General features: G+C 42.4%; 1 protein-coding gene across 1 annotated transcript; it reads left to right on the top strand.

Moving 5' to 3' along the window:
• Positions 1-12,384: 12,384 nt before the first annotated feature.
• On the top strand, positions 12,385-16,056 carry LOC100690698 (forkhead box protein B1). Its single transcript, XM_005447795.4, is given in 2 exon segments — positions 12,385-13,593; positions 13,596-16,056. Coding segments are annotated over 2 exon segments (921 nt in total). The 5' UTR covers positions 12,385-12,944; the 3' UTR covers positions 13,868-16,056.
• Positions 16,057-16,282: the final 226 nt, after the last annotated feature.

Here is a 16,282-nt window from a genome sequence, read left to right as displayed (position 1 = left end):
GGGTCTTTCTGTGTGGAGTCTGCATGTTCCCTCCGGGGGCTTCCTCCCACCGTCCAAAGACATGCAGTTAGTGGGGTTAGGTTCATTGATTAATCTAAATTGCCTATAGGTGTGAATGTGAGAATGAATGCGCTCTGTGTGTTAGCCCTGCGACAGACTGGTGACGTGTCCAGGGTGTACCCCACCTCTCACCCTGAGACAGCTGGGATAGGCTCCAGCGCTACCCCACAGATTTTAAGTTCTGTTTTGAACTTAAAATCTTAAAAATTAAAAAAAAAAGATGAATTATGAAAAGTTTGAGCCATCATGCAGTAACATCTGGAAACATCTGATTAACAGCAGCTTCATTTTTCAGCATGATATTAACAAGTTAACGAGTGTTTCTGCTTCGTGCCGCAGCCGATCCTCAGTTCGCAGCTGAGCCACCTTTACATTTACCTCCGCTGATCTCCAGAGCTTTTACTCTGAAAAACAGAGGCTGTGGGCTCTGTCAGATCGTATATCAACACGTGTTTTTCGCCGCCTCCTCGGGCGCCATCAGGAGAAAACAGATTGGAGAATCAGTGGATTAAACCCACAGATCACCTGCAGGAAATCCCTGCCGCCTGCCGCTCTTTCAGAGCTTTACAGAGTTGTCTGGAAGAAAAATGAAATAACGGGCTTCTTTAAGGTCAAGATTTGCTGTGGCGGGCTCAGCTCAGGCGTAAACGCTCGGTAACACCGGCTCGGCTGATTGCTTTGCTCTCTAGACGATGTCAATTTTTGGCCAAGGAGCGCTCGGTATTAAGGTGGCGGCGCATCGAGGGCCCTTGTTGGCGGCAGGTGAGTCCTGAAGCCCCGCTCTATTATCGGCTGAGCCCAGAGGAATATCTCACAGAGTAATAGCACATTACATTCTTAATGCATCTAAAACACGAGGCGCTCCTCGCACAATCCCCCCGCCATCTCTGCACAACCTTTTTGTTTTCGTCCTGCTGTTGTTTTTGTCACTTTGCTCCGGCCTCCCAGAGGCGTTTTGGCTCGCGCTCGCTGGGCCGAGAAGCATCCATCAAACCGGAACTACACACCGAGGGAGCGTTGGCCAACAAGGAAGTCATTAGAGAGGATGAATCTGTTGTATTTACTCCTCTGTTATGCAATAATAAAGACAGAGTGTGGTGCAGGACGAAAGGAAATGATGGTCTTTACACAGCGCAGTCGTTTGGTTGGAGCCGCTGTGAGGGGAGCAAACTACGTTTCTAAGATCAGGAAGAGGCTCCGATGTAAATCTAACTGCGCCGGACCCTCCAGCTTTACCAGCGCCTGTCTGTACAAATGAGTGTTACCTAAAACCATGAGCAGGTTTACTTTAAGGGTGGAGCAGCTTAATGCGGCGAGCAAAGACTCATAAAGTGCTGAAAGACATTCACATCCATGATTGTTGGTAAATATGACGGATGGTTTTAAAATGAGCTTGAAAACAAGAAGTTTTGACTTCGTGGTGTTGATCTGGTGAACAAACACATCAGTGGCCGAATAACTTCCAAACATTAACACCACCGTAAATTTCCCACACACTGACGTTACCTGGGTGAGAAGCAGTCATTAATCATGAGACTCTCCCAACCACAGCCAGCAGCATTTACCGTCACACAGTATAGATATGCATCGTTTATTAAACCAGTAAGTAAGCCTACATCCACACAGACACGTATTTTTTAAAACAAGGATCATAAAAACATAAAAATGTCACTAAGCACTGGAAACTAAAACCATTCTGTGTGGAAATGTTGGCCAATCAGAAGCCTGCAAACAACAAAAAAAGCAGACAAATACACACAAAGGAGTATTTAAAAAAAACGTTGCTCAGCTGTGGTTGAAAGGTCAAAGGGCACAGCCGTGTTTTTGGGGGTTAAACATGGCTGAACCCACAGGTGCTGTGGAAACCCCACGCTCAGACTGAGTTCAGCTATTATTGATATTTAATTCAAGAACAGGAGGAAGTTTCTTCTCTAACACTGTGCGGTTGGTAAACTGGACGTAAAACGTCTCGTTGCAGTTTGTGAAATAGTGACAACCTTGAATGTACCGACTCGTGTTTCAGGACATGAATATTCCATGTTTTTGATTTTGGATGGAAATTTGCCACCTTCGTCTCCGAGTTCATATGAGTCTGCTTTCACATGTGCTCATTAGTGTGGATGTACATGAAATTAAAATTTCCACTTGTACATTTGTTTTCTTTTAAAGGGCAAAAAAGTCTAGTGTGGACTTTTAACTGTGTGGATCCTACACTTTGCAGATTTTCACACTTCATACGGGGTTAACAAAACACACATGACTTGGTGAAGCTTGACTTGGTTAAGCTGAGGCAGGATTAAGCGCCTCTTGTTTGGGCCCCATTTGTCTGAACAATACTCGCTCCAAACACAAAATATACTTCCTCTGATTTGCATGACTTCGTGAAAAACATCTGCCCGGCCGAAGTGACAGACTGTCAGTAATCACGACAGTTTCATGATAAAGTGTAAAACTGAAGGTGTGCTCTCTGCTGTTTAGGTGAAGTTTTGAAAAAGCTCCAACCTGCTGATAGTCTTTTAGGAAGTCCAGGAAAGATGGCGTTGCAGTGATCCTGTCAACTGGAGGATATTTATAGTTTAATTCCAGGATTAAAACATCAGCTTTTGACCTCGTGACCTCTCGTGCAGAGATAAAAGATGTCACCTCCTCTTTTCTTTCATCTCTCTGTATGTTTTGGGTCTGTTTTTTGGCCTCCTGTGATCTGCCAGTCATTAAACGCCTCTGGTTCGATCCAATTGTTGAGGAAACGGCCTGTTTTAAGCCTTTAGAGTCAACACGGACGCCTCCTCGGGGAGAAACGAGCGGCAGTTTAAGTGATTTCTCTCTGAGCGGCCCCATAAGTGCAGCAAATATCGCCTTTAAAGCCCGAGACCTGTAAAACATCTCACTCTGAGGTCTTTTTTTCTCTCTCTGACGCGTCTTTTTAGAAAGCTCAGCGATCACCGCCGCCGTCTGAGGAGATGAGCTAATTAAATTGGTACTTTTTACAAGTCTTACTCAATAAATCTGAATAAATTAACAAGGCATTACTAAGGCTGCTACATTAAATTTGCATAGTGCATTTAATGAATATGCAGCCGCGACTGGAAAGGTCTGCCACTGTGAACCCCGGCGAATTAGCATAACTACTTCCAGCATGTTTCTTAAATAATGCTCTCATTTGCACATCACTGAGTTGGCTAATTCTGGCTTCGGCGAGGGCGGCCCCGTAATTAAAGAATCTCACTTTAATTTTTAATGAAGTTTATGTTACATCAATCCTGACAGTAATGAGGGAGACGTGGAAACAAAAAGGCTGCTAATAATTAAATTCACAAACCAGTTTGAGGGATAATAACTCCTGAGGAGGAATTACATGACTAATTATTAATTAAATATTCATAGTATCATGCAGCAGCGGTGGCGGCGGTGAGGGCGGTGGCTCCTTACAGCACGCCGCCGGAGCCCAGATGCCAAACGGCTTTTATCTGTGGAGGACCTGAGTGGATCATAACGGCGCTCCAGACTGCCATTAATTATAATGACCCTACAACAAAAACAGGCTGTAATTGGTGGGCGTCCGCCACGTCCACGGATCTGTGTGGGAGGCTTTCTCTCTGGTTTGCGATCTGCAGCTCGTCCCGGCGCCTGAATGGACTCAAATGGTTTTCATTCAGTTCACTGTCACATAGCACTACATTACTAGATTATTGTACTTTTTGAACATTTTCCAATAAATTAATGAATTGTCATAAACTCTAAATTATTAGATTAAAAATACAGATGTTAGCCACCATGTTGCCCCGCCATCTTAAATGCAGTGGCAGAGACGTACCTCGCCACGTGTTGCTGGAGACAGGTGAAACAGCAGCGCTCACCGATAGAAAAGTTATCGGTGAGTATCGCCGTCCTCGGACAGACGTGAGCTTCACGGACTCGTCCACTCGCAGGTTTTACAGCCTCCTCCAGAGTAAATACACATGGACGCAAGACTGTAAGACTGCAAAATTCAGTTTACTGCACTCAGTGACATCTAGTGGTGAAATTTTACTTTTAAAGACTGAAACCCAATAATTCCCAATGAGCAGCCCAATCTCATAACTAAAATGTTCATGGAAAATCATGAACCTCAACCCAAACCATTAGCTTTTCTAACTTTAACCTGAGATGATAAAATATGGAGATAAAGTCCGGCCAGTGTGGAAGTCCTGTTCTATTTAATGGCCACCAGCAGACGATACCTGTGGTTGGAGAACTATATACACTATATACACACACACACACACGTAGAAAAACATATTTAGTACACACGTTCAGTAATGTATATACCTTTATATATTGTACATATATTTATTACTTTTAGATTAGCCATTTTTATATTTTGCTTGTTTTACGTTATTGTATTTTTGCACAACTCTGTTGCTTGTGAAGCTCGCACACAAGAATTTCACTCACATGTACTGTACCAGCGTACCTGCACATGTGACGTGACAATAAAAGTGATTTGATTTGATTTGAGAAAGACTTCTGGTCTAGTAGAAGTCTATGGGGACTCAGTCGTGACCTCTAAATGCTTTTTGTTTCCCCCTTTAGTGACTGCTTTCGGCTTTCTTTGGTCTCATGGCGATGTGCAGGTGCAGCTTTAGTGTCAGACAAGAGGGTTATCGAGGATATGCTGATTGGCTAAAGACCTGTGATCCACCCATCACTTGTTATGTCTAGTTTCAAAACACCAAGATGACAGTGGCATAAAATGCTAGACTGTGAAACAGATTTCACTAACCAATGGCAGGAAGGGAAACACAGGCAAGAGGCGCTGACCCTCCCTGACTGAACAGGAGCTGGTCATGACACCAGGAGATGCACATGGTGGAGGTCCTGCGAGGGCAACCAGACGCTGTGTTTCCCACACCCACCTGTCAGACTCAGGGTTCGTCCATCTTTGGTCACCACTAAGCTACAGGCGTAAACCTCACTAGTTTCTAGTAATTCAGCAGGTCATCTTGTCCGATCTGAGGTCATACATGTGACCTTTGCCCTGTTGCTGTTCTGCTGAGCCATCTTCAGCTCAACTTTTCTTTGACGTAAGTGTGGAGTTGTGATGGACCGAGTCAAAAAAGCAGGAATTATTAGAAAAGGAGGGTTTTTCATTTATTTAAACCAAAAAGTTATCTTTACAAAACAATAAATGTTGCGCTCATAAACGAGGTCAAAGAACCAAAACTCAGGCAAAGAACTGTGAAGTTGACCAACAAGGGTGTGTATATATAATGGCTGCTCAGACCACTATGACACAGCAGGGGTCACTAAACACAACACAATCACAAACCTCAAAAACGATGCAGTACAATCCAGTTTGTTAACAAACTCAACACCAAAGAACAAAATCAAAAACACTAAAGTCTGAATTCAAATATCTAGTAAAATACAAAAGCTTGTTTAACTAAAGAAAATACACATTCTCCCCCATTCAGCAAGATGTAGTGGTGCAGTCCAATCATCCCCTCTTTGTATTTGAGTGTTCTAAACCCCGGCCACCATCTTTTGTCTGGCAACTCCCAGGGATCATGGCAGGTAAGAAACAAAGAGCAGTCACAATCACAAACCACAAATAAGAAATGAATTGTTATAAAATCATAGGTAAACTAAATGTGCGCGCTTGAAAACAGAACAAATGTATTTAACCAATCAATAAACTTACTGCAAACTAAGGTGTGTCGTTGTGTTTAGATGAAGGAAAGAATAAAAATACATGAGAGTTACTGACTTTTAGAGTCAGTCAGCTGGAACTAGGAACTGAACCAACAGATACTCATTTTCTTGTAGAGTCGCCCTCTGCTGGACATTAGAGAGAGTGCAGGTTTGAGTGCTCAGCACTGTTGGTTTTTGTCAGATGTTGAAGGAGCGTTAGCGTCTGGAAACAACCAGCAGACTTTAAACTGAGTGACGGTTCAAATGTAAATGTGTCGCTGTTTGCGGGACCGAGTCGTAAGCTTTTTGGTCTAATCAGAGCCGAGAGTTTCTGCCATGTTTGAAAGTTAATTTTAGAGGTAATGACTGCTGAGCTCCCGCTAATACACCGCCGCTCTGAAATCCAGCACGAGGAGGCCGAGCCCGTCTTTCCTCATTACAGGCAGCAGAAACATCCTCATCGCTCCTCTATTTAATTGAGCTGCAGAAATGCAGCATCAGGAGGACTTGGGGATAAATAGGGAGCGTTCCCATTGGTCCCACAGAGGAGCTATTGATGTTCCATAAATCCCAGTCAGGAGAAATTTAATTGAGTTATACCACGCTGAATTACCTTGCATCTAAATGGCACCCAAGTCCAAGCAAATGGAATAATTAGGCGCCGGACAAAATGTTAGGGAGCGCTATCCCGAGCGACGAGGCGGCTGCCGATATTCATGCATGTTAACGCGATTGGCTGCATTTATGAAGAAGCTAATCAGGTAACAGGGCTGTGCAGGGAGCACTTCACGAGTTCAGAGGAGGAAGACGCTGAAAATAACGATCCACACTAATCCTCCAGCTTCACAAATACCACAGCCGCATTTAGACATTTCATTTATGTCATGATGTCTTTGGAGATTTCACTTCTGTCACATGATCTTCAGCAGATGGTGGAAAATTTTTAAATGTGTACGTTGGAGCATCGGGTGGGAGTACACACTGAAGCTCCTCTCTGCTGCTGGAAGGAAAGGAAAAGAAATTTCTTGTAAACTACTCCTCGAAATCAAAAGAGGAGGAATTACTGCGTTCAGACACATATCATGTCTGCCCTCCAGTATATCTCATGATTTATCAGAAAGCATGAAATCATTTGTCTTTTCCCATGTTCTGTTTATTAGCTTGCATTTGTTAGCAGTGATTTCTGACGTGACCTCACTAATCACGAATGTTTCCCACCTGCAGTGCTCAGGCTGTAACACTCCATCTTGGGAACCCGCCATGCTTCCACGGAAGCAGCACGACCTCATAAACCAGCGCTGGATCGGAGGTGGGTTTCAGACCGGCTTGCAGATGTGGGCAGGATACAGCAACTTTGATACTGACCCCTGTAGGAGAGAATATCAGCTGATCTGGTGAGACCGTTGCAGAAACTGACCTCATGTTGCTCCCGAACATTTTTGTAGTCGTTTTGGCCTTTTTGTAGTTGTTTTACTCCTCTCAGGGGTGTTTTGTGTGTTTTGGGTTGATTTTGGCGCCGTTCTGTGTAGTTTCTCTGTGGGAGGGTTGTTTTGTTGTTTGCATTTTATCTGCTGTTTTTTAAATATCTTTATTAAATTTGATGAATCCACAATACAATGAAATCAAACATCGGGGAACTCCCCCTCCTTCATCTTCCACTTGTCACATTTCCCCACAGGAACCTGACCATCAGGACTAGTTTGGCACTTCCGGGATCCAAAGCGGGAATACTGGGTTCACTTTGGAGGAGATTTGAGAAACACAAACAAACTAATCAAATCAGTGAACTTTAGCATTTTTATATAGACTTAATAGGTTTCTAAGTTACCCAGCCATGGGTCTGAAGCAATTTGCTGTCCTCTCTTTGCTTTAAAAAAAAAAAAATACTACCATGAAAGAAAAAGTTACAAATCGCACCAAGACAACACCTCTCAATTCAATTCAATTCAATTTTATTTACATAGCGCCAAATCGCTAAAGCTCAGGTAAACTTCAAGAACGTTCAAACCAAACTTGATATCCTCATTGACGGTGCTTCTCAGTATTAAACAGATGTTTTCCATCAGGGTAAAAACGTCCAAACCAGCCGCTGCAGGAAGGAGCTGAAGATGAAACACATTTGATGATAATAAAAAGTCCAGGATAACACCTCAAGATTGAAAGGAGGAGCCTTCGTGGACGTCGTCTGCGGCATCTCGCTGTGACGCAGCAGCGTTTTGGCAGCCGGACGGAGTAATAATCTGTCAGTGTGGCTCTTAACGAGTGCTGACACCTCATTCGCTGCTCTTCACACGCTAATCGCCTCACTAATTAGCAGCAGCTCTCCTGAAGGCCGCTGCTCGTTTACTAATCAGCCTCCAATCTGCTTAATCAGCGATTTAATTGAAGCGATCGCCTCCCAGAGGCAAAGAACCACTCGAGCATGAGAGAGTTGGGAATCGAACCAGCAACACCCAGGCTCAATGGCCTTTGACCTTCACATTTTAACAGCTATATTGATTATTTTTTAGATTTTTGATCACTCCTTTAATTTTCATGTTCTTTGTGGTGAGTTGAGTGTCTGTAGTAACAGTGGGATAGCGGAGTGTCTGTTTAGCCCCGCCCACGCCGCTGTGTCCAAACACTGTAATTGAGTGATTTACATTGTTTTGAATTGTGTCCTCCTCCTGATAAATCAGCAGCTCTAATGGAGGCCAGCAGCTCCGACTGGGGGTTGGAGGATGGTGGGGGGACGGTGGGCGACGTGCTGGGCGGTAACAGCTATAACACGTTCGGTGGCACCCATTCATTCATTTCATAATAAGGGCCTGGCAAATCTGCGGCGGTGGGAGGGTCGTCATTAATCCGTCACAAATTGGTGCCTGGATGAGGAACATTTAGAGGAGAAACACGGGTTCAGGTTAATGACTTTGTGTCAACGTGACGGAAAAACAACAAACAGATTTTTACTTTTTTCCTGTTTGGCGATAAAAGTCCAAAACAGAAATTTCCTCTGAGCTTCCGGGTTTTTGTTTCCCTACACCATCACATCACTACGAACACTTTGAAATATATATTTGGAAAATAACAACAGTTGGGCAAAAAGAGGATGATTATTTGGAAAATGGGGGGTATTTGTTTGCAATGCAGGACTAGTTTTAAAAGTATGGACGTGCATTTGGGGAAGTTTGGACAACATCACAAAGATGTTGGGTTCAGTTTAGGATCATATTCCAATTTTAGGGTTAATGTCCCAGGAATGCATTATGTTAATGAAGATCCTCACAAAGATAGCTGTGTGTGTGTGTGTGAGGTCGTGCTTATTTCCTGAGTGCAGCTGAAGTGTCGGTAGATGATGAGAAGCGTGCTCAAGTACCACCGCCACTGCTGCTCTGCATTTTGAATCCCCTTACACACACACACACACACACACACACACACACACACACACACGTATGTTTTTCTGCCTTTGTGAGAGCCTCAGTAACATAATGCTTTCCTGGGACGCCAACCCTCAGCCTGAACCTGAACCTTAAAACCAGACCTTTGATGCTCTATCACAGAGTGAAGATCTCCTCGGGTTCTACAAATGTCCCCGCAAAGTTTGAAACTTGCGTTGTCATTTATCCACAAAGTCAGATAAATGACAACACACCCCCACATGTAAAAATGATGGGGAATATGTAGTCCCTCATTTTCAAGCCCCCCCCATTAAAAATAAATCCTGGGAACACCCCTGGAGAGCGGTGTGCTACAACAGTAGAGCATTATAGCTGAATAACATCAAACCTTTTCATACTGAAAACACTGAGTATGAACGCCATCATAAAATTTTACATGAACTGATTTGAAAGCAGATGTTAGAAGATTTGTTCTGATAAATGTTTGGTAGCATGCCATCTTTGTTCAGAGCTGAGACAGAAAACCTCACACATGTCAGGGAACATGTTGGGGAACATTTCAGTGGACCGTGGTGATAAAACCTGAACAGGGTTAGGTCTTCCTCCTCTTCCTCCTCTGCTGTCGGCTGCTTTGAGCTCCTCTTTAGTCAGTTAACAGAGCCGTTAATGAGAATCCTCCTGCTGCTAATTAACTGACAGCCGGCTCAATATTTATACCTGCTGATGATTGTTATCGTCATTGCAGTCGCTATTAATGTTTCCAACACAAACCTGTAATTGATAATAATAATAGTAGAGGCGGTGTTTAATTCAGTTCAGCTTTATCTCAGTCAGAGGTGAGACTAACACAGCTTCAAAAGCTCTGTGCCTGCCAATAATGATCAATACATTGATTAATTAATAGTATTAAAAGTAAACAAGCTGTTATTCCCTTTAGTTATAATTCTGATATTATTTGTATGTTTTCAGTGTAAATATATTTAATTAAGCATATTACGTAACGAGGATTAATTATGATAATTGGGATTACAGGCCTGATCCGCTGCTGAGCAACCAATCAGAACGCTTCAGCAGGTTAGGAGAACCTTTAAAAATGTTTTCATTGGCTCACATTAAATAGTAATAATAAAAAAAAATTACAAAATCACTGCTGCAGAAAAAAAACATAAACTGGCTCACTCAATAATATTATGGATAATTTTTTATAAGAATGAGTTGTATTTATTGTATTTAATATTTAATATCTAATTTTATGTTGGACATTATTTTTAAGTTAACACTGATTTTCTTTTTAATAAGAACAAATTGTTTTGTCAAACATTTTAAACTAAATATACATTAAAACTGAGTTTTTATTTCGTTAAAAAAAACTGCGCTCAAAGAGTTTTAAATAAAACCTAAAGAGGAAGCAGTGACCTAATTTACATAAAACTATCACACTGACCATAAAATCTGCAGCTACATGCTGAATATTATCAATAATTCATAAATCACAGCACTTATTACATTTAACACCAAAATAAAATCACATCATAAAAAACTGATTTTATCATTTAAATTCTTTTAATCAGTTTTGGAAAACTAAATTTATTTTATTTGTATTTGAGTCACCAGAAAAATTAAACTCACAGCCTAATACAACACTAATTAATGAAATCATAAATGATGATACAAGAATTAAATAACACTGAAATAAATTGTCATCGATTAAAAAAATACAAAACAAAAATACCTAAAATGCACTGAATAAATAAAATAAAAATAAATTAAAAAACAGAATAATTAAAGTGATGAGCACCAACAATAAGAGTAACTGGAATAAATAATAACAGGAAACAAACTAGAAAATGAAATGACCAAAATCAAAAACAATAAACAGGAAACAAGTGGAAACAATAAAAAACACAATATAATTCTCTATGAAACCCTCTCATGTCACATTATCAGCTCACAGGTCAAAGGTCAGACGTGTGAAAGTAGCTGTTTGGTGTCACCCCCTCCCCCCTCCTCCTCTGGGACTGTTAAAGCCCTGGGCTCCTCCAGTTTAATCCTCCCTCTGCTGCACTTTAACTCACATGGTGAAATGATGAAGAACAAAAAGAAAATAATGGACATAAAAGCAGCCGTTACGTCAATAATTAATGACCAAATTATGAAGAAGAAAATCAGATTTAATGCTGCAGCTTTTTAAAATGACTCATTGGTTTTGTTTTGAAGAAACAACTTTACTGTTTACTGATAATTGATCGTATTGTCATAAAATCAGTCAACAAATTAACTCATCATCAGATGACTCTTGCACAAAAATGACTTGAGAATATATCAAGTCTCAGAAATAAGTTCTGCAAAACAAATAAATACGTTAAACATTTTTCAGCGTAAATATATTAACAACAACAACAACAACAACAATAATAATAATAATAATAATAATAATAATAATATATGGCTATACCTGCTAGATTATTTCCTTTTATTTTAAAACTAACAACTCTTTTTTTTCCACGATGATAAAATCACCCTGAGTAACTATCAATAAGATTTTAAGTGTATAAAATTACCGGATATATCTAGATATACACAAAGCATAAATGTATGTGCTACAAATATCAGATATTAAGATTATATTAAGTTAATTAAATTGCATTATAGTAGAATTATATTGACAGATCAGTTCGCTGAGTAAAATAAAAATGATTAAGAACTTTAAGGCGGAACCTTCAGATCCATCTGCTGAGGGAAAAAAAACTCAAAGCTTTACAGGCTCCTTAAAAAGTTACCTGCGTATTATTTTAGGAAAAAAAAAAAAGATAAATGTGGCATTTGGGCAAAAACGGGAGGGGAAAAAAGGGTTAATCGTATGATTTATGCAGAAATTAGAAGCTAATTGTTTAAAGTTCAGGGTTGTTGTTTCCACACAGAGCGGTGGATTCGCACAATAACATGTTGAAATTTTGAGGAAATTCACTTTAATTCCGCAGTTTAAGGAAGGTGGAAAAACAGGAGCTTATTGAAGGAGTTTCTTTCCCACAATGAGTGAAGTCTCGTCTTCATCAACTCAGACTCTGTGAGTGATACCTGGACGTTTGGAGAGAAGCTTCGTAACGGTTCTGTGGACAGAGACAAACGACAAGAAGACAAAACAAATTAAAGCGCTCACACAGCAGCTCTCAGCGGCTCTATTAGTCAATGCAAATTTGTGAGAGAGGCCCCAAACAACCCCCCGACACACACACACAGACACACACTGCGCGTAAAACGGTGCCAACACACCTCCGCTCGGCGCACACGTTTCCCGACAGTCGTGCTCCTCTCTTCGGCGCTTTCTCCGCCGCAGCTTCAAATGAGAGACTCGTGTCGGTTCACCGTGTAAATGACAGCACAGTGTGCCCCCGCTTCTTCCCTACGCCCCCGCCTCCCTCCTCCTCCTCCTCTTGGCTGTGATCATGTGATGGCGCAGAAGTGGCCCATTAATGAAGCTCCTCTCCGGGGGTCTTTTCTGCTCCTGTCACCGCGCACGGGACAGATCTGAGAGCGACATGGAAGAGGCAGCAGCAGCCGCTTAGCGCAGCTCAGCAGCGGGCAGCAGGAGGACGGACACCGCGCTGCACCTGCCACCCAAGCGCAGGAGAGGAGCAGCACCCACCGCTTCAACTTCTCCCAAAGTTTGGCTTCCAGCTGTGCGTAAAAACTGGGAGCATGCGTGCAGAACACCCGGCGGCTTCCGTCTCGTGCGTAAAGGCGCAGTGAAGAGTTTGGAGAAAGTTTCCGAAAACAAAGCGAAGAGAAGCTCTTCTGACGGGATCCCGGTCCGGCTCGGCTCGGCAGGAGAAAATGCCGCGCCCCGGGAGGAACACGTATAGCGACCAGAAGCCTCCGTACTCGTACATCTCCCTGACGGCCATGGCCATCCAGAGCTGCCCGGAGAAGATGCTCCCACTCAGCGAGATTTACAAGTTCATCATGGACCGGTTCCCGTACTACCGGGAGAACACGCAGCGCTGGCAGAACTCGCTGCGCCACAACCTCTCTTTCAACGACTGCTTCATCAAGATCCCCCGCAGGCCGGACCAGCCCGGCAAGGGCAGCTTCTGGGCTCTGCACCCCAGCTGCGGCGACATGTTCGAGAATGGGAGCTTCCTGCGGCGCCGGAAACGCTTCAAGGTGGGCAGCATGCAGGCCGCGGACCCGTTGGCCGCCAGCAAGCCGCAGGACGCGGCACACTACCTGCAGCAGCAGGCCAAGCTACGGCTGAGCGCGCTGCACGCAGCCGCGCACCTCCCGCAGATGCCGGCCGGATACAACCTGAGCTCCGTCTCGCAGCCGTCCGGCTTCAAGCACCCGTTCGCTATCGAGAACATCATCGCCAGAGAGTACAAGATGCCCGGCGGGCTGGCGGCCTTCTCCACCGCCGGATACCCGCTGCACAACCAGCTGACCCCGGCCTGGCCGCACATGTACGGCTCCGGGATGATGGACACTGCGGCCCCATCTCCATGGCCGCCAGCGACTACTCGGCCTACGGCATGCCGCTCAAGTCCATCTGTCACGGCGGGCAGACGCTGCCCGCCATCCCAGTGCCGATCAAACCCTCCCCAGCCTCGGTGCCCGGCCTGCCGGGGCTGCCTGCGCACATTCCGGCCTTCCTCGCGAACTCGCCCCAGTCTCTGAGCCCGACCTCCCCGCAGACAGCCACCGGCCAGAGCAGCCCGGCCGGCCCCGGAGAAGCGCTGCAGTCCGCGGTGGCGGTGCACTGACGGGGGCTGCTCCGCTTTTTCTATATTGAAACAAACAAACAAACAAACAAACAAAAAAAACGCAGAGAGTTTAGGAAACCGCAGGCTGACCTCTGACCTCCACAGAAATAATCAAAATGATCGACTGGCTTTTATTTCCACCGAGGTCAGAAACAAATTTGCTCCACATTCCTTCGCTTCACCGTGACTGAGTTTAACGGCTCGGTGGATCCCGCACAGACAAATTATCCGGATCTTTTGTGTTTGCAGGCTTTTCTTCTCGGACTCAAAGAAACCCTCAGATTAATGACTCCAGAAGATTTTTCTCCCTCTTGAGCCTCTCCGTTTCTTTTCTGCCCCCAAAACAAAAGTTAAACCTAAAAGGAGGTTAATTTGATCCCATTTGTAAAACTCTTTCTCCCTTTGATTGAATCTCAAGAGGAAAATCTGCCTAAAGAAGCAGGCAGGCGTGTGAAGAACCAAATATGTCCCCGCTGTTTCCTTTCTCAATCGAGTTTATTTTGTAATAATCGATATGAACAATCGCAGAGAAGATGAAACTTAAAAGCATATATTTATGTCTCAGTCTAAAAACCCACCGGAGAGGTTTGAATGCAAGGATCTATGTCTCTGATGCACTTTTTAAAGACCAACTTTAGATGTTTTTTATTGAGTAGCGAGGCCGTGTTGGTTTGATTTAAAGGTTTGGTGTTACAATGAGCCGCTGTCTGTGTATTTGTACTGCTGCATGCTCCTCCGTCTGAAAAGCAGAGAATAATCCAGTGTTTGTATGTTTTTTTTAATGATTCTTTTCATTTTGGGGGGCATTGAAAAGCATGAACATGACTAATGGGCTTTTTATTCCCTTCGCTGTGTCTGCTCATCCAAATCCATTAAAGAAACCTTCATGGGCAAAAATACACAAAATAAATCCAGTCCGAGTGCATTTTTACACTTTAAAATCTCTTTAACATTTTCAGCTTTTATGGATTTGTGCAGGTAAAATTCAGTCCTCTAAGTTTGTACATTTAATCTCTAACCTGCTGTTTTCTCCCTTTCTCAAAATCACAAAGTGAAATTTTTATTTCAGTGGGATATTTATTCTATTTCAGCCCAATATCACAGCAGATTGTGAAATAGTCACAAAAAACAAATGAAAGTAGAAAAAGTTATGGCTATTTCACAATCTTTGTTAAATCACATTAATTTAAATTAAGAATAATTTAGATTTGCACCTTTAATCTCAGTAAACGTGGCTCTTAAAGCTGACTTTCTTGTAGCTGCAGAATTCTTTTTAGATTTAACTTGTAACCTGAAATGTGGTTTAAAAAAATCTGCTTTACCAGGTGTTACATAAACCCAGCAGTTTACCTGGTAACAGCTGTATTTTTTTTTTAACTCCTCACTCTGTGAAATGTCACCTGTTCAGGTATTTTAACAGCCTGACTCTACTTCTTGTTTCCCTTCTGTTATATATAAACCAAAGATCTGAGGTACCTTAAATTCAAACCAGGTTTTATCAAAGTGTGGGCCTTCTATCATAAAGTACGAGTACGTCGGTATTCCTGAGATTTGAAGCCGGAAGCCTGAGACAACAAACCAGAAAAATCAATGTACGAGTTTTAAAATGAGATTTTACGGTTTCTCTGTCACGCCCATTTTAAAATGTTAAAAATTTCTTTGTCATTTTCACAAAGCAGCAGCTGAGAAACTGAACTTCTGTCAGTGATTTATAGGTGATCATTTCAGTGCAGCCAAATATAAAATCAGAGTTCATTTCTGGAAGCTGAGGTTCACATTTCAGGCTCAGTGTTATTAAATCAGGATTAAATGAAGCCTCAGACTGTTTCTATTGGAACACATTAACGTGCTCAGATATTAAAACTGGACCAACGCACCGTCTCACACACAGTTCATCAAGGCTGCGCTCCATTTTAATGCTAAATCATTTATTTAATAAGACAGCAACATAAAAATTTACACTGAACTAATGGGCGCGAATAACCTTAACAAATTTTTAGTTTAGTATAATAAAAAAATCTCGACCTACATGCACATTTGAAAAAATATTTAATGCACACTAAAAATTCTTTATACTTTGGTAAGTAAAAAAATGAAAATGAGTGAAGCTTAATTTTTCTCACGTTTCTTTATGTTGACTCAAATGTCTTTTTTTATATACACAAAAAAACATTTACAATAAATTTGAAATTATGGTTAACCTGTTCACAGTTGGCAAATCTGTTGAGTGAGACAACAACAACATGAATATAAGTTTAAATAAAGGTTTGAATATTTTTCAGTCACGCTGTGACTGCAGATTTGTTTTCGTCATATTTCACTGATGTTCGTGCAGTGAGCTAATATCTGAATCACAGGTTTTTGACTAAACATAAAACGTCATGTTGAGCTGACCCGGCATGTTTCATTTAATAT

Source organism: Oreochromis niloticus, linkage group LG1 (assembly GCF_001858045.2).
Source record: "Oreochromis niloticus isolate F11D_XX linkage group LG1, O_niloticus_UMD_NMBU, whole genome shotgun sequence".
Classification (NCBI taxonomy): Eukaryota; Metazoa; Chordata; class Actinopteri; order Cichliformes; family Cichlidae; genus Oreochromis; species Oreochromis niloticus.
This window is presented reverse-complemented; position numbering and strand designations above follow the sequence as displayed.